General features: G+C 52.4%; 1 protein-coding gene across 5 annotated transcripts in view; it reads left to right on the plus strand.

Annotated features, from left to right (window-relative positions):
• CCDC88C (coiled-coil domain containing 88C) overlaps positions 1-19,054 on the plus strand; it is a 148,444-nt gene that overhangs the window by 97,097 nt on the left and 32,293 nt on the right. For all 5 annotated transcript variants that reach the window (XM_050799000.1, XM_050799002.1, XM_050799001.1 and 2 more), the window contains 8 exons: positions 306-490; positions 5,806-5,943; positions 7,425-8,495; positions 11,939-12,066; positions 13,422-13,563; positions 14,716-14,904; positions 16,010-16,171; positions 17,972-18,249. In XM_050799000.1, coding sequence (XP_050654957.1) covers positions 306-490; positions 5,806-5,943; positions 7,425-8,495; positions 11,939-12,066; positions 13,422-13,563; positions 14,716-14,904; positions 16,010-16,171; positions 17,972-18,249 — 2,293 coding nt within the window. The remainder of the gene's footprint in view (positions 1-305; positions 491-5,805; positions 5,944-7,424; positions 8,496-11,938; positions 12,067-13,421; positions 13,564-14,715; positions 14,905-16,009; positions 16,172-17,971; positions 18,250-19,054) is intronic.

Genomic DNA, 19,054 nt, shown 5'->3' on the forward strand with positions numbered 1-19,054 from the left:
GTTAGGTAGCAGCCTGATGGCCAAATGTTTCCCATAAGTGACACAGCCCTTGCAGTGGCTCCTGGACCTTCCACCTTCTTGAGCCCTGGATTGCTGCCCTGACAGACCCCAGCAAAGCCTAAAGAGGAACCCTCGGGCACTGGGAGTGGAGGGGCCGGAGGGAGGGTCCCTGGCTGACCTGTGGGAGCTCCTCCCAGGCCCCTTAGACCCTGGACTCTGGGACTGATGACCATCTCAGAGCTTGGGGCAGAGAGTGGAAGTGGAGGCCCACAGAATGCTGGGCTCTGACTGGACTTTGTCTTCAGCCTCCAGGAAGTCGTTTGTGTTTGAGCTGAACGAATGTGCGTCCAGCCGCATCCTGAAGCTGGAGAAGGAGAACCAGAGCCTCCAGAGCACCATCCAGGGGCTGCGGGATGCGTCCCTGGTGCTGGAGGAGAGCGGCCTCAAGTGCGGGGAGCTGGAGAAGGAAAACCACCAGCTCAGCAAGAAGGTACCTCAGCCTCCTTAGGTCAGCGGGGAGGCACAGAGCCCTCGGGCACCCTCCCACCCTCCCCAGTGCTTGTCTGGAGCACACGCACAGACACGGAGCGGCCGGGTAGAGCATGCAGGTGTCAGGGAGTGGGCAGAATCCTGGCGTAGTCACCACTGATTATAATGGGAACGGGAGTGAGGACTGGGGAGAGCCAGAGAGAGTGTGGCCCTGTCCTTGCTCCGCTGCCATTAGAGGATGACCTGGACATGTGACTTTCTTGTGCCTCGTTGTCTTCATCTGTGAAATGGGGTTGATGGGGTGCCTGCCTGTGAAAAGAAAACTCCCGTGTTCTCTTCTGTGCCACTGCTCCCAGTACCTCACTGCCTATACCAGGGGTGTGGGCTTTTCTCCACACCAAGCAATTCCCAAGTTCTCGGGGGACAGCAGCTGGGTATCCTACAGTTTGACTCAATTCTGACACTACAGACCCCGCAGCCTAAGGGCTCAGTCCCACCAGCCTGCCTCTCACTTCAGGTGCCAATCCAAGTCGGGATTGTCACCTGTGCTTCTGACCGGCTGGCTGTAGATCAGAGGTTCCCACCGCCCCCTTCGAGGGCTCCACTATTGCCTAGATGGCTTAGTAGTCCTTGTTTATTACGAAGTATACAGTGCACAGGCGGAACAGATACACAGGGCGGTGGCTGCGGGCAGTGGTGCGACCCTACCCTGCCCTCTGCGGGTGCCCCTCCAGCACCTCCACATGTTCACCAGCCTGGACACTCTTTGACTTAGTCCTTTTGGGTTTTTATGGAGGTTTTATTATATAGGCATGGTTGATTACATCATTTGCCATTTGATTAGTTCAACCTCCAGCCCCTCTCTCCTCCCTGGAGGTAGGGGAGACCTGAAAGTTTCAACTCTAATAACATGGTTGGTTCCCTTGGCAACTAGCCCCCATCCTGAGGCTCTCCAGGAGCCCCCAGTCCTCATTTATCTTAGCATACAAGAAAGACACCTATCCCTTTGGAGATTCCAAGGATTTTCGAAACTTGTGCCAGGAAATTTAGCAACAACCAAACACACGTTTCTTTCTTCCTTTTTTTTTTTTTTTTTTTTTTTTTTTTTTTTTTTTTTTTTTGAGGCTGAGTTTTGTTCTTGTTTCCCAGGCTGGAGTGCAATGGCATAATCTCAGCTCACTGCAGTTCCGCTTCCCAGGTTCAGGCGATTCTTCTGCCTCAGCCTCCCGAGTAGCTGGGATTACAGGCATCCACCACCACGCCCAACTAATTTTGTATTTTTAGTAGAGACGGGGTTTTGCCATGTTGTCCAGGCTGGTCTCAAACTCCTGACCTCAGGTGACCTACTTACGTCGGCTTCCCAAAGTGCTGGGATTATAGGCGTGAGCCACTGTGCCTGGCCCCAAACACACATTTCTTATGCTGGGTGTTGTGGGGATTAGAGGAGGTAGTGTGTGTGATGGATTCGGCACATAGTAAGCGCTCAGTAAAAAGAGAGTAGTGCACTGTTATAAACTTTGCAATAGGGACCCAGGGAGACGAAGCAGTAAGGTACCAAATACCGGATGTTGAGTTGTTGACTACAGTGATAATGAACATCCTTGGGGCTGCAAAGCCTAGGTATGAATGTATGAGGCCTCTGATGGAACACCTTAGGGTCTTGCTAGTGGCAAAACAAGCAGGTCAGTGCTTTCTCCCTCCTCTGGGTTTATGGGATGGGGAGGAAGAGATAGCTGAACTGTGTTCTCTTTTAATGACAGCTGTTAGGTGTTCCTGGGATCACAGTAGAAGCCAGACATCTGGGCGAACAGATGAGGGTTTGCAAGCCAGTCTTGTTCTACAGTTAAGAGGATCCCTGTCACATGGCAGATTCCACCTCAGGTGCAGGAAGGGGCCATTGAGAGACTAGGCATTGCTGACAGGTCTTGCTCATTCCCGGTGAGAGAACCTCTCATCCACCTGCCTCACACTGGAGGTGTAGTGTGGGCTCTGAACGCACCAGCTGTCAGATTCCAGCCGTGGGAGGAGGCCGGAGTGTTCTTGCGGGCTGACTGCCATGCAGGACAGGCACATCTGGGTGTCTCCCAACCCACTGTGAGTCCTGGCAGTATCATCAACTGAGGCATCACTGTGGCAGGAGACCTGGGTCCCCTGGCTCTGCAGGGTTTTTTTGTTTTTTTTTTTTGACGGAGTCTCGCTCTGTTGCCCAGGCTGGAGTGCAGTGGTACAATCTCAGCTTCCTTGCTATCTCCACCTCCTGGGTTCAAGCAATTCTCCTGTCTCGGCCTCCCGAGTAGCTGGGATTACAGGCAGGTGCCACCATGCCCAACTAATTTTTGTGTTTTTAGTGGAGATGGGGTTTTGCCATGTTGGCCAGGCTGGTCTCCTGACCTCAGGTGGTCCAGCCGCCTCGGCCTCCCAGTGTGAGCCACCACGCCCAGCCACTCTGCAGGTTCATGGTCTCTGAGGCTGGGAACAGGCCCCCCACTTCTGGGAACTGGTCCCTTGAGTTCCCTCATGGCACCTCTCCTACGTGGCTGCTCACTCTTGTCCCTTTGAAGCTTTGTGTGCCTTGCGGCATTTTAGCTGCCAGGTGGTTTTTCTTCTCTTTATAGGACAACAGAAAACATCCTTGTCTCATGCCACGTCTTCCAGTGCAGGGCAGCATGGGGAAAGTGACTCGGTGTTTTGAGACAGGGTCTCGCTCTGTCATCTAGGCAGGAGTGCGATGGTGTGACCATGGCCCACTGCAGCGTCAATCTCCAGAGCTCAAGTAATCCTCCCACATCAGCCTCCTGGGTAGCTGGGACCACAGGCACATACCATCATATCCAGCTAATTTTTTTTTGGAACTGGGGTCTCTTTATGTTGCCCAGGCTGGTCTCAAACTCCTAGGCTCAAGCAGTTCTTCCGCATCAGCCTCCCAAAGTGCTAGCATCACAGGTGTGAGCCACCATGGCTGGCTCAGCGTTTTGGTTTCTTAGATTCATGTGGGCCTAGCACGGGAAATGTCTTCATGAATGGCAGCCCAAGCTTGGCCATGATAAAAAGAATTGGCCTTTAGGAAGATGAGAACTCCAGTTCTGCAGGTCCTCACGACGCTGCCCTGCAAAGCCTGCAGTGTTATCTCACTGGCCTAGTGACATTCTGTGTCCCCTCCTGGCAGGTCACCAAGGTGGTGCTCAGGCATCTCTCCGCCCTGTCCTGTCTGCTGTGGCCCCTCCTCTGTATAAACAGGACCTGGCGGGAGCTCCGCCCACCCATCGAGACTCCTTATGGGATTGTCTCTCAGGCCCTACCTACTTCCTCCCTGGCCCGATGCCAGCCTCTCCTGCCATGGGCCTAGGGAGGCCCTGTCTTGGCACACACTCCCTGGTCGCGGGGGCACCGGAAGGGAGGGGCCGCCATTCGCAGGCAGAGCTGTCCTGTGTCTGAAGCCTGGAGCTCTTTCCTTCCTCTTGTCCTCAACCTGCCCTGAGCCTGGCTGGAATCTGGCCCGACCCTGCGGGGTGGTTCTCCCTTCACCCTCTGTCCACGTCTCACTCACGGTTTTATTGGCCCCAGTGCCCAGCCCAAAGCCTGACACGTAAGGGGAGCCCTCCGGCGTTTGACAGGTGAAACCTTCAGTACCAGCAGGAGGCAGGCTGTGCTTCAGGCCTGGCAACCCTCAGCCATCTCAGCTCATCCTGAATTTCCCTCTCCAACCTCGCCATCCAGCTGGCATTTCCTAATCAGTAAGCAAGCCCACTGGCCCTGCTGAGTCCCACAGGCGGCCCTAGCACCTACCTGGCTCTCCACCTCACCCCGAGTGTAGCCCAGGCTGCACGCTTGCTTTGGTGTGGGACCTCTGAAAACCATAGTTCCCTGAAGTTAAAACATCTTTCCTTCTAACTCAGGGTACCTCCATGGGTCCTGGAGAAGCCCCCTCCTTCCTCTGTGTCTGTAACTTTGTATCGAAGTCATAAGAGTTCATTCTTTGACTCAAGAAGGAAAAAGAATCCTTATTTTTAGAGGAAGAGGAGCAGCCCTTTGGGGACCTGTCACGAGAGGCAGGAGCAGCTCATGTAAAGACGTGCAGCCTGGGGGCTGAGGGGCAGGGTCCTGGCACCCACAATTCCTGAGAAAACACGAGACCGTCGCCCAAGCCAGGGGCTGCAGGGAGGACAGGAGACCCTCTGGAGGCCCGAAGGCCTGCAGCCAGCCCGTGTCTCAGCCCAGCAAGTTCGTCAGGGGCTTGGGCATTCTTCGGGGATGGACCTGGAGTATAGGACAAAGAACCACAGAATGAGAAAGATGAGGGGTCCAGCAGGGGTAGTAGGACCCAGGAAATCACACCTTTGACCAGAAGCAACAGCAATCAGAAATGCAAGGGTTGGCCAGGCGTGGTGGCTCACGCCTGTAACCCCAGCACTTTGGGAGGCCGAGGTGGGCGGATCACCTGAAGTCAGGAGTTCGAGACCAGCCTGGTCAACACGGTGAAACCCCATCTCTACTAAAAATATAAAAATTAGCTGGGCGTGGTGGCGGGCTCCTGTAGTCCTAGTTACTCAGGAGGCTGAGGCAGGAAAATTGCTTGAATCTGGGAGGCAGAGGTTACAGTGAGCCGAAATCATGCCATTGTACTCCAGCCTGGGCAAAACTGTCTCAAAAAAAAGCAAGGGTTGAGTCAGAATCTGCATTTCAGTAAGTCATCTGCGTGCTCATGTGCAACGAGGAGCATGAGGACCTCTGTTCAGGTAGTTCGTGTTTAGGAGGGCTGGGCACAGGTGGGTTCTGGCATAAGAGCTTGATGTCAAGGAGATCACTGGGTGGCTGTCCAGGCCAGACAAAATGACAAAATGTGGCCTGGCCTGTGATGGAGATGGTGGAAGTGTGGAAGAGGTAGAAAGGACAGGGCTTGGTGACAAATTTACATGGAGGTGAAAGAGGAAGAGGTATAACAGAGGGCCACTTGAGCAGCCAGGTGACATCACCAGCCAAGGCAGAGAGTCTCTGGGAGGACAGGGAGATGGGTGTATGTGAAGGCCCCAAGGGCATCCGGCGGTGGTGGCCCCAGGCAGTGGAGCACATGGCAGCAAGGATAGGGCGGAGGGATACTGGGGAGATGGGGATGGGTTGCTGCTTGGTGACCTTACTGTCTTAAGAGTGACAGCTGTGGTGTGGGGAGGCTGCTACAGAATGATGCCAGGAGGTCTTCCCTTGAGAAAACACCCATTAGTGCATTTTGTGGGAGTGAGAGGTTTCCGTTTTGTTTTAAATCATGGTTCACTTCGTAGGACTGACGTCTACACTGGGCTGGGTCTTTTGGTTCTGCAGATTGAAAAGTTACAGACCCAGCTGGAGAGAGAAAAGCAGAGCAACCAAGATCTGGAGACCCTCAGTGAGGAGCTGATCAGAGAGAAGGAGCAGCTGCAGAGTGACATGGAGACCCTGAAGGCTGACAAAGCCAGGCAGGTAGGTGCCTCTCCCAGAATCCCTGCCTGCAAGACGGAGAGCCAGGATTACCGCCATTCCTGGTACTGTATTGTGGATGCATGGATTATCTGTTACCTAGCTTAGCCACAGCTTAAATCAGCAATTCTCAATTTCCCAGCTGGCAGTGGGAAAAGGTGGGGTGAATTTTGCTTCCCAAGGGACATTTGGCAATGTCTCAAGACATTTTTGATTGTCGTGACCCGGGGGAAGAGAAGGGGTGGTGCTCCTGGTGTAGAGTGGGTAGAGGCCAGGGATGCTGCTGCTACACATTCTTCAGCATGCAGGGCAAGGAACACTCCATCTGCAAATGTTCGCGGTGCCCCAGCTGAGAATCCTGGCAAACCCGTGTGGTTTTATTTGCCTCACACTACAAGCAGCCCTAGGGCAGGCAGTCCAGGGCTGATGTAGTGGCTCAGGGATGCCATCAGGAACAAGGCCTCTTGCCTACAGCTCTGCCAGCCTTAACAGTGGCTGCTGCACATCCCTAAGGTACAAGCAGAGAAAGGTGGAGGGCTTAGCGGCACAGGGAAACCCTCCCAAAGACGCTCCGTAGACATCATGTTGGCCGGAGCTGACATGTGACTACCTCTGCCTGCAAAGAATGCCAGGGTACCAAGTATTTTAGTTTTTTGTTTTGTTTTGTTTAATTTAATAGTGATGGGGTCTTGTTATGTTGTCCAAGCTGGTCTCAAACTCCTGGGCTCAAGTGATCCTCCCGTCTTAGCTTCCCAAGGTGTTGGGATTACAGGCATGAGCCACCATTCCCGGCCCCAAGTATTTTAGCTTTTTGGCGTCTGTAGTAGAGGAATAAAAAGCCCAGAGAAGATGGTTGGAATGGCTAAACAGACGGACAGGGCCCTGCCCAGATGTTGCTCACAGCCAGGAAGGCACACTTCCAGGTGACAGGCAAGATGATCTCAGGAGGGTGCTACTGAGAGAATAGGGTGCTGAGGGAGAAAATATTAGGGTGCATGGCCACCTTAGAATCATTATGCCAGGATGTTTTGGGGAGCTGATCCCCAGTATGAGAAGGAACCAGTAAGGCTGATAGTCAGAGGAAAGTACTCCAGGCAGAGGGATCAGCATGTGCAAAGTGTTCATGGTCAGACGGGCTAGGAGTAGTGAGCAGGAGGTGGAGAGTGGTATAAGCAGAGGCTGCAGCGGTGGGCAGGGCCTGGCCACCAGAGACCAAGAGAAACCACTGAAACTTAAGTGAGGAAGAGAGATGTAATTTACATTTTAAAAATCATCCTGGCTGCCTGAGTGTATTCTGACTTGAACCATCTAAGTGGTGGTGTCCGTGCCCACTCACCTGTGTCTGTCAGGCCTCTGGGGAACACACAGGTGTCGGAGCATAGGTAGGACAGCCGTTCAAGACCTCCCATCCCCCAGTGTGAGTCCATGTCACTGAAACAGGTTCCCGCAGCAGCCTGGGTTGTGCCTGTTGTGTTTTCCCACAGATCAAGGACCTTGAGCAGGAAAAGGACCACCTCAACCGAGCCGTGTGGTCGCTGCGGGAAAGGTCGCAGGTCAGCAGCGAGGCCCGCATGAAAGACGTGGAGAAGGAGAACAAAGCCCTCCACCAGTCAGTGACAGAGGCCAATGGCAAGCTCAGCCAGTTGGAGTTTGAGAAGCGGCAGCTGCACAGGGACTTGGAGCAGGCCAAGGAGAAGGGAGAGCGGGCGGAGAAGCTGGAGAGGGAGCTGCAGCGACTCCAGGAGGAGAATGGGAGGCTGGCCAGGAAGGTGACCTCCCTGGAGACGGCCACTGAGAAAGTCGAGGCCCTGGAGCATGAGAGCCAGGGCCTGCAGCTGGAGAACCGGACGCTGAGGAAGTCTCTGGACACCTTGCAGAACGTGTCCCTGCAACTTGAGGGCCTGGAGCGTGACAACAAGCAGCTGGACGCAGAGAACCTAGAGCTGCGCAGGCTAGTGGAGACCATGCGCTTCACCAGTACCAAGCTGGCACAGATGGAGAGGGAGAACCAGCAGCTGGAGCGTGAGAAGGAGGAGCTGAGGAAGAACGTGGAGCTGCTCAAGGCGCTGGGCAAGAAGTCAGAGCGCCTGGAGCTCAGCTACCAGAGCGTGAGCGCCGAGAACCTCCGGCTGCAGCAGAGCCTGGAGAGCAGCAGCCGCAAGACGCAGACCCTGGAGAGTGAGCTGGGCGAGCTGGAGGCCGAGCGCCAGGCGCTGCGGCGGGACCTGGAGGCCCTCCGGCTGGCCAATGCACAGCTGGAGGGAGCTGAGAAGGACAGGAAGGCCCTGGAGCAGGAGGTGGCCCAGCTTGAGAAGGATAAGAAGCTGCTGGAGAAGGAGGCCAAGCGGCTGTGGCAGCAGGTGGAGCTCAAGGACGCAGTCTTGGACGATAGCACTGCCAAACTGTCTGCAGTCGAGAAGGAGAGCCGTGCGCTGGACAAGGAGCTGGCCCGCTGCAGGGACGCGGCCGGCAAGCTGAAGGAGCTGGAGAAGGACAACCGGGACCTCACCAAGCAAGTCACCGTGCATGCGAGGACGCTGACGACTCTGAGGGAGGTGAGCGGACGCAGGCGGCCCCTGTAAAGGGGTTGGCAGGTGGTGGTCGTGGTGGTGGGTTCTGTGGTGCATGATTTCAGGAGAGATGTTCTGTGTCCTCCTTAAATGCTTTATCTAATTCTAAACAGCAGTCCCTAAAGGTCTAAGAACCCAATAAATACCACATAATACAATCTTATGACCCAGAGGTTCGTTCTTCATAGTTTGGGTTGTTTCATGTCATCATTTTCCCTCGCGTATACAGACACATGCTTGATGTCATACATTTTTTTTTTTTTTTTTCTTTTTTTTTTTTTTTTTTTTTTTTTTTTTGGAGACAGAGTCTCGCTCTGTGGCCCAGGCTGGAGTGCAGTGGCCAGATCTCAGCTCACTGCAACCTCTGCCTCCCGGGTTCACGCCATTCTCCTGCCTCAGCCTCCCGAGTAGCTGGGACTACAGGCGCCCGCCACCTCGCCCGGCTAGTTTTTTGTATTTTTTAGTAGAGACGGGGTTTCACCGTGTTAGCCAGGATGGTCTCGATCCCCTGACCTCGTGATCCGCCCGTCTTGGCCTCCCAAAGTGCTGGGATTACAGGCTTCAGCCACCGCGCCCGGCCTTGATGTCATACTTACACACAGGTGAGCTGTTACGGTTTTTATTTATTATGTTGTGGGTTTTGTTATTATTTTAGATTTCAAAGCCACAATTTCCCAATGGCTGTAAGATATTTATTTATTTATTTATTTTGTTTTATTTATTTATTGTTTATTTTTTTTATTGAGACAGAGTCTCACTCTGTCGCCCAGGCTAGAGTGTTGCAGCGCAATCTCGGCTCACTGCAACCTCTGTCTCCCGGATTCAAGTGATTCTCGTGCCTCAGCATCCCACGTAGCTGGGACTACAGATACATGCTACCACATCCGGCTAATCTTTTTGTATTTTTAGTAGAGACAGGTTTTCACCATGTTGGCCAGGCTGGTCTCGAACGTCTGACCTCGGGTGATCCACCATCTTGGCCTCCCCAAGTGCTGGGATTACAGGCATGAGCCACTGCATGCGACCCTTACTTATTTTTGAGACAGAGTCTCTCTTTGTCGCCCAGGCTGTAGTGCAGTGGTGCGATCTCAGCTCACTGCAGGCTCCACCTCCTGGGTTCAAGCGATTCTCCTGCCTCAACCTCCTGAGACTGGGATTACAGACATGCACCACCACACCTAGCTAATTTTTGTATTTTCAGTAGAGACGGGGTTTCGCCAATCTTGGCCAGGCTAGTCTTGAACTCTTGACCTCAGGGGATCCATCCGCCTCGGCCTCCCAAAGTGCTGGGATTATAGGCGTGGGCCACTGCACTCGGCCAAGATATTTAATTCTATACGTTTACTGTAATTATTTTTTAGACGTTTAGATTGTTTTAGTGTTTTCCACTATTTTATTTTTATTTACTTTTAAATTTTATTACTTTTTTTCCTAGAATCCTTTCCTGAAGTATTTTTTTAATTTGTTTTTAGAATTTTACTACCTTTTTCCCTAGAATCCTATTTTCCACTATTTTAAATAATACTAGACATCCTTGTACACATAGACCTTCACGAATCAAACTATGTTTTAGGGTATATTCTCAGAAATTGAATTACAGGGTCAAAGGGTGTGAACGTGTTAGTCTCTTGAGGGATATAAAAATCCTCCAGAATTCCATATTGTCCTTACCCTGGTAAGTGTTGTGTGGGCCATCTGGGCATTTGTTTAGTATGCTGGGGTGAGTAGATGGCTGCTCTGGGAAATGGCTTCAGCAGCTGAATGGCCCAGCCCTGTTTAGTCTCACTCATGTAGGGTCTAACGTGGGGGGGCGGAGAAGCCAGGCACTGGAGCACTGCACTTAAGGCCCAGTTCAGGCACCTGGCTTCTGCCATCTTGAGACTTGGGCACCCCCAGTGGAGTCCTCCTCTAGTTCCTCGGCATGTGGTGGGTAGAGGAGGAAGAGAGAGAGTGAGGAAGATCACGCTGCATGGGCGGGCTCAGCAGCACAGCCACACCCAACCACAGGGTGCCACATGCCACACAAGAGAAGGAAATCGGTTTGGTGAACACTGAGCAGTCTCCACAATGGAAAAAGATGACTGACCATCCGTGCAGGCAATTCCGTGTGCTGTGGGGGAGAGATCCAAAATATGAATGCAGACAGAGCCCCAGCTGGTTAGCGTAGGTTTAGGCTGTGCTACAGTAGCCAACCCCAGCATCTCTGCAGCTCATCACAGCCAAGGCTTACCTCTTGCTCACCAGAGTCCAGGGGAGCCTCCAGGGAGTCTGTCCTGCTTGACCCAGCAGTCCAGGCTGTTTTGATCTCATGGTTCTGCCGTCTCAACACCAGGCTTGGGCGGTTGCCCTGGCAGGCAAAAGGGCAGCTGAAGGTCACACATAGGCTCTTCTGTGCTCCAGCCAGGAAGTGACCCACGTCACTTCCACGTACAGCCCCTTTGCCGGAGCTGGTGACCTGGCTTCAGCTGATACAGGGTGGCTGGGAAATTTGGGGGAGCAGGTGGTAAGCATCACTGTCTCTGTCACACTGCCCTTCAGGTTTGAGGATTTGGTAGGAGGGTTAAGCATGCATGTGAATGACTGTGACACCGGGCAGAAAACGGTCACTACCTAGAGAGGTATAAAGAGGTGCTGACATAAACTGGGGTGGAGGAAGTGAACCACCGACGTGCATTCAACACCCACGTTTTGAAAAGTAGACCAAGCCCGGGTGCAGTGGCTCACGCCTGTAATCCCAGCACTTTGGAAGACCAAGGTAGAAAGATTACTTGAGGCCAGGAATTCAAGACCAACCTGGAAATATAGCAAAACCCTATCTCTGCAAAAAATGTAAAAATTAGCCAGGTGTGGTGGTGCACTCCTGTAATTCCAGCTACTGAGGAGGCTGAGGTGGGAGGATCGCTTGAGCCAGGAGTTCAAGGCTGCAGTGAGCGGTGATCACACGGCTGCACTCCAGCCTAGGCAACAGAGCAAGATGCTGTCTCTAAAAAATGAAAAGTAAACCACATCCAGAGTTTAAAATAAAATATTTCCCCTCTTCACACATTTTATGTTTCAAAGTGTCTACAAGGGGCATTTAATTACTTGTTTTTCTGTTGAAAAGGCAGCTGTATTACCAGATATCAAACGTACTACTTAAAGGTCAACATAAGTGGCGTTTCAAATACATGACTTAGAGCAGTGGCATATTGGATCCATCCTTGACATATTGCCACCTGGTCTGGTTGTTTTCAGCACCAGGAGGGCTGGACAAGTGCATTCATTGGCTTTTCTCGGGAAGAGCATCCCTGGGGTTCAGAGTCCCCTCGCTCCACACGGAGACAGCCGTGGTCTGGGAGGACAGTTGCTCACACCGGGCGGGGCTGGCACCTGGCCTCCCTGCATGTTTTGCTGAGCTCCTGTCCCGTGCTCTCTCCCCATCATTGCAGGACCTGGTGCTGGAGAAGCTGAAGAGCCAGCAGCTCAGCAGTGAGCTGGACAAGCTGAGCCAGGAACTGGAGAAGGTCGGCCTCAACAGGGAGCTGCTGCTGCAGGAGGACGACAGCGGCAGTGACACGTGAGGGCCTCTCCCTCTCCCCATCGTGGGAGCACTTCCTCCGCTGTTCAGTCTGCAGGCTCCTCACCCTCCCCTGAGACCGCCATGAACTCTCTACTGCCGAGGGCTCTGATCTCACGCAGTTCCTTGAGCCCAAAGTTCCTTGGTCGTTTCTGTTCCAGCTCTTGTTCCTTGAGGTCCTCAGATAGGTGTGGAAGGAGATTTTGTTTGATGAAAAAGCTTATTAATTTTTTTTTTTTTTTGAGACAGGGTCTGACTCTGTCACCCAGGTAGGAGTGTAGCGTTATGACCTCGGCTTACCTCCATGTCCACCTCCCAGGTTCAAGGGATCCTCCAGCCCCAGCTGGAGAAGCCAGCTGGGACCACCGGCGTGCACCACCACACCTGGCTAATCTTTGTATTTTTCGTAGAGAGGGGGTTTTGCCATTTTGGCCAGGCTGGTCTCAAACTCCTGAGCTCAAAGCAATCTGGCCACCTCAGCCTCCCAAAATGGTGGGATTACAGGTGTGAGCCACTGCTCCCAGCCACGCTTCTTAATGTTTTTTAAAAAGTAGACTATTAGAGTTTTTCCCTGCAATGCTTGCTTAAATGATCTTGGGTTTTTTTTTTTTGTTATTGATGTTGTTTTGAGACAAAGTGTCACTCTGTCACCCAGGCAGGAGTGCAGTGATGTGATCCCGGCTCAGTGCAAACTCCGCCTCCTGGTTTCAAATGATTCTCGTGCCTCAGCCTCCTGAGTAACTGAGATCACAGACATGCACCACCATGCCCAGCTAATTTTTGTATTTTTTTAGTAGAGACGGGGTGTCACCATGTTGGCCAGACTGGTCTCCAACTCCTGACCTCAAGTGATCCTCCCATCTCGGCCTCCCAAAGTGCTAGGATTACAAGCATGAGCCACTGTGCTCGTCCTGATCTTGTTTTTTAAGGAAATCCAAGGTCTTGGTCTTTCCCTGGACTTGTAACCTAGAAGATCCACATGTCTTATAGTAGGAGTCCTCTCTGGTGGAAAGGCCTCAGACTTACCACTTAACCTAGCACTGTGACCTTGGGCAAATTGCTTAACCTTTCTGAGATTCAGTTTCCCCTTGGGTAAAATGGCAATAATTCCTGCCTCAGACAGTGATCGTAAAACTGTAGCTGTGGGGTTGCCTTTGAAGGTGTCACAGGTGTTTCTACCCAGGGAACCCCCAGAGGGCTCTGGGAAGATGAGTTTTGGCTCATGAGTTCTTCTGGACCAAAAGCTGCAGCTCTATAACCCAGCCTAGTGGAAGGAATGATGTGTTGGCAGTGAGGACACTGGGAACTTGTGGAGGAGTAGATAAGCGATACTATTATATCTTTGTGTTTTCCAGAAAATACAAGATTTTGGAGGGCAGCAATGAATCAGCATTAAAAACAACACTAGCCATGAAAGAAGAAAAGATTGTGCTTTTGGAAGCACAGATGGAAGAGAAAGCGAGCCTAAATCGCCAGTTAGAGAGCGAGCTGCAGATGGTGAGCATGGAGGTTTCACTGTGCGGCCCAGCTGCCCATTCTTGGCCTCACCCTTTCCAGCCCCTCACCTGTATAGCAGAGGGGTGACCCGGACACCCGTTTTCTAGGGCAGGTGTGGATGCGCCGCAGGGTGACTGAGGGAGCCACCCTCAGAATCACACACACTGGGGCCAAACAGAACCAGACTAAGAGTCACAGGCCTGCAGGGAGGCGGGCAGTGGCCTAGAGCAGCACCAAGTCCACCAGGCAAGATATGGGAACACCCATGAGAGCCCTCCGTGAGACTGCACATCGGGCACTGAGCAACGGCCTGCAGAGTCTCACAGGAGCCTTCTGATGAGACAGACGGGTGCACAGGGACCCGTGAGGACATGCACATGTCTACTTCTGGGTGCATGCGTGCACACATATTTGTCACATGTGGGAACACACTTTCCACATGCATATAGATGTGTGTTCTCCACAGATACTCCACTCTCCACATACATATGCACATGTTCTCCATAACACATAATGCACATGCTCCTTACACATACACATGCATGCTCTCTACACATGTATTATACATGTGCCCGCCACATGTGCACACTCCACACACAGACACATGCTCCTCACACACAGGTGTACACACCCAACACGTGCTCTCCACGTGCACACTCTCACAGGTCATCAGGTGTGCACACTCCCCCCTTCCACACACGTGCTCTTCCAGCCTCAGTTTTGAACACGTGCCATGCTTCTTGGCTGCAGGATTGAATAGGAATCTGGATAAAGCCGCTGCAGCGCCGGCAGGGGCTTTGAGACCTCATCCCTGTTCACGTCCTGTATCCCAGCCTCACCTCTGTTTGAAGGAGTTGACAACTGAGGCTCAGGAAAGCAGGAAGCCATGTGGCTAAAGCAGGGACTGAGGCAGGAATGGGTTGCAGGCCCCCACCTCCCTGTCCTCTGTGGAAGGGAAGGGAAAGTGTAGGGCAGAGGGTTGGTGCCTTCCCCTCAAAAGAAAAGGAGCGTGTCTCGCTTACACGCACCAGGGCGGGCGAGTGTGGGGAGTGCAGAGGGTGTGGTGCGGCTGCCCTCAGCCACTCACTCGGGGCTCCAGGCCAAGCTGCTTCTGCCTAAAGCCTCCTTGCTCATTGTCACGCCCACCTGTAGCTGAAGAAGGAGTGTGAGACCCTCAGGCAGAACGAGGGAGAGGGGCAGCACTTGCAGAACTCTTTCAAGCACCCTGCGGGGAAGACAGCCGCCAGTCACCAGGGGAAGGAGGCCTGGGGGCCCGGCCACAAGGAAGCCACCATGGAGCTTCTCCGCGTGAAGGACCGGGCCATCGAGCTGGAGCGGAATGTGAGTGGGCTGGCCTGGGCATGGTCCATCGGGGGGAGAGAGAGAGAGAGAGACTGCCCTATCAGTAGTCCCACTGATGACTTGTCATTGCTGTAAAGAACACAGGAGATTTAGCCGGATCTAGTTGGACACGTCTTGAGTTGCAGGTCCCGGGGGCTCCTCTTCATTCGAGGTCCCTTCAGTGATTCTCACATCAGGGGCACACACAGTCTTCATGGCAATTCAGCCTCTTCCTGGGGTGTTGTGTCTTTCAGTGCCCAGTACCAGGGATTGGCAAACTCCACCCCCCACCCGCTTTTGTAAATAAAGTTTTATTAGCAGACAGTCATGCCCATTGTTTACAGGTTGTCTGGGGCTGCTTCCCCTACAGTGACAGTGATTCTTTAGGTTAAGATGGAAACCTCATGGCTGGCAAACCCAAAAGTATTTCCTATCTGGCCCTTGCTGGAAAAAGTCTGGTAATGCATGTCCGTACCTCTGACTGATTCTCAGCAATGACTTTATGAAGTTCAGAGTGGTGATTTTCATTATTTGACCAATGATAAAGCTGAAACAGAATTTAAGAGACTTGACCCAAAGCCCCATGCTAATAAGGGATAGTAAAAGACTACGGGGTCCTGGCCTTTAGCCCAGTTAGTGGCAAACTTTAACATGGTCTTTATTAATCTCATGTAACGTGAAGCACCTTATTCTACTTGCTGTCACCTCTGAGTAAGGCTGTAGCCTAAGGCTTTGACTCTCTGTCCTGAGAGATACTCAGGGTTGGAGTCAATGGGAGACAGAAATGCACTCTTAAGGTGTTCAACAGAAAACAAAGGAAAGCATTAAAGAGACAAAGGAAGTGGCTTTAACTCCAGCATGCACTCACCTCCCACTTACATACCTGGGTCTCAGGCAGTGTCCCCATGATGTGTAGCCTTTAGAAAAAAAAAATCCTGCTGATTTTCTTTTTCAAAGAGAGAAAATATACTGCCCTCATCCAGCAGACCCTCGCTTTGGCTCCCAAAACCTCAACTTTTGAGAGTTCGTTACAACCCAAGTACCTGTGGACAGTTAGCATTTACCCAGTTGGAGTTTGATTGGCTCATGCTTCCCGATCTTCTAGAACGCAGCTCTGCAGGCTGAGAAGCAGCTGCTGAAGGAACAGCTGCAGCACCTGGAGACCCAGAATGTGACCTTCAGCAGCCAGATCTTGACACTGCAGAAACAGAGCGCCTTCCTGCAGGAGCACAACACCACACTGCAGACACAGACCGCCAAGCTGCAGGTGAATGGAGCTCCCAGCGCCAGTGGTCACAAGCCCTGCGGGATGTTTATCTGTGGCTCCTGGGGACCAACTGGGGGCATTAGGACTCCTCAAAAGAAGCAGCAGATCAAAGCACAGAGCAGTTTGGGGTTTTGTTAATAGACCCGCTGCAAACAGTGATCAGTGAAGGGGGTGATAGTTTTTAAGCCATTTTCAGTGATTGAGAAAATGGCTGCATGGGCAAAAGTTTTATTTCTCTCCTTTTACTTGCATTCTTGTCCATGTTTTCCAGTCTTTTCCTTGAGGTGTTTTTAGGACTGACTTGGAAAAGAGGTTTCAGGATTAAGCTTGGTTTAACAAAGTTAACCAGGTTTCTTTACTGTAGAACCTGGCAGAACTCTTTCTTTTTAAGCCAATGTAAATTTTTAATCTCTAAGAGGGAAGTATAGGATATGAAGAGGCTCCCAGACTGTTGAGAGCATCAAGTAGAACTAGGATTGTGTGCCACTTCAGATGCTTGTTTTCATTTATTGCTTGTAGACTGTGGAAAATTATTTATTTATTGCAGGTTTTATTTGTTTGTTTTTGAGATGGGAGTCTCACTCTGTCACCCAAGCTGGAGTGCAGTGGTGCGATCTTGACTCACTGCGGCCTCTGCCTCCCGGGTTCAAGTGATTCTTGTGCCTTGGCTAATTTTTGTATTTTTAGTAGAGATGGGATTTCATTAAGTTAGCCAGGCTGGTCTCGAACTCCTGACCTCAAATGATCCACCCGCCTCGCCTCCCAAAGTGCTGGGATTATAGGTGTGAGCCATCACACCTGGCCTTTTATTGCAGTTTCTGCGAAAAGTTTGAAAATATGTAACTTATGGGGCAAGGACAATCAACAGGAAACTGTTTGGCAAAGAAATTGGAATTTGTACTGCTAACAAGAAAACAGTATATTGACTATTTTGGATTTTTCTTACAGTCTTAATCTGGTTTTAATATCAGGGTAATTCTGGCTTCATAAAATAATTTGGGAAATATTCCCTTCTCTTCAGTTTCTGGTGATTTTGGATGTCGTTGGATGCAGAGGTATACAAATATCAATTATGTTAAGTAGGTTGATAGTATTGTTCAGGTATTCTATATCCTTATGTACAGATTTTCTGTCTACTTGTTCTAGAAAATAGGTTTTGTTTTCATTGTAAGAGGCAGGGTTTCACTCTGTCACCCAGGCTGGAGTGCAGTGCTGCAATCATAGCTCACTATAACCTCCAACTCCTGGGCTCAAGCAATCCTCCTGCCTCAGCCTCCCAAGCAGCTGGGACTATAGGCATACAACACTATGCCCAGCTAAGTTAAAAATACCTTTTTTTGTTTTGTTTTGTTTGTTTTTGGGTAGAGATGGGGTCTCACTATGTTGCTCAGGCTGGTCTTGAATTCTTTGGCTCAAGTGATGCTCCTGCTTCTGCTTCCCAAAGTCCTGGGATTACAGGCCTGAGCCACCACAGCCAGCTGAAAAGAGGTTTTTAAAAAATTATCAGAGGGCACAGCACCCAAGGGAGTTATCTAGGAAAAGGACATCATCTGCCTTAGCAGCTCGCATTTGTGGCGAGTGACTCAGGACTGAAGCAGCCTCTGAGTGTCCGTCTATGTGGTTTAGTCCGCTTCCCACAGCAGTTCCTTAAGTTCTGGAACACCCGTCCTGGGTACCCTCTGGGTCTTCTGCCCTGAAGGTCCCGGCTATTTCCGTGTCTGCTCGAGCACTTGACCTGCTCCCCAGCCCTCCTCGCTGACCGTGGGGCCTGCGCCACGCCGCGCTTCTCCCTCTCGGCAGGTGGAGAACTCCACACTGAGCTCCCAGAGTGCCGCGCTCACCGCGCAGTACGCGCTGCTTCAGAACCACCACACGGCCAAGGAGACGGAGAACGAGAGCCTGCAGAGGCAGCAGGAGCAGCTTACAGCGGCCTACGAGGCCCTGCTGCAGGACCACGAGCACCTGGGCACGCTGCACGAGCGGCAATCGGCTGAGTACGAGGCCCTCATCCGCCAGCACAGCTGCCTGAAGACGCTGCATCGGAACCTGGAGTTGGAGCACAAGGAGCTCGGGGAGAGGTGGGGCCTGGGGAAGGAAGGCGACCTGGGGAGGGGTAGAGTCCGGAGGAGAGGCAAGGGGGAAAGGTGGGGCCTGGGGTAGATGGGTGGGACCTGGGGGAGAGGCGGGGCCTGGGGAAAATGGGTGGAGCCTGGAGGAAAGATGGAGAGGGCCTGGAGGAGATGGGTGGGACCTGTGGGAAAGGCGGGACCTGGGGGAGATGGGTGGAGCCTGGAGGAGAGGCAGGGGCCTCATGAGAGGGGTGGAGCCTGGTGGAGAGGTGGAGCCTTGGGAGGGGGTGGAGCCTGGAGGAGAGGTGGGGTCTGGGGGAGATGGGTGGGACCTGTGGGAAAGGCAGGACCTGGGGGAGGTGGGTGGAGCCTGAAGGAGAGGCCAGGGCCTCGTGATGGGGATGGAGCCTGGAGGAGAGGTAGAGCCTGGAGGAGAGCCGGGGTAGAGCCTGGAGGAGGGGTAGAGCTTGGAGGAGAGACAGGGCCTTGGGGAAGTGGTCAGGGCCCAGGGGAGAGGCAGGGTGTGTAGGGAGGTGAAGGATGGTGGAGGTGGGGCCCCTGGGTAGGCCTGCCGCGGGGCCTTGGGCCAGGCCTGGGGAGACTGTCAGGCTACCCTCAGGACCAGGACTTCCCCGGCCCTCCCCTGCAGGAAATCTCTTGTCTGGCTGCTTCCCATTGTTGGGGCACCTGAGCTTTCCCAAAGGGAAGGAAATAAAACGTTACCTTCAGCAATTTGGAATTTGTGCAACTGGAGATAGTAGCAAGAAGGGGTCCTGTGTGGAGAAGGGGGTGCCTCTACTACTTCCAGTGGGCG

This window comes from Macaca thibetana, chromosome 7, assembly GCF_024542745.1.
Source record: "Macaca thibetana thibetana isolate TM-01 chromosome 7, ASM2454274v1, whole genome shotgun sequence".
NCBI lineage: Eukaryota > Metazoa > Chordata > Mammalia > Primates > Cercopithecidae > Macaca > Macaca thibetana.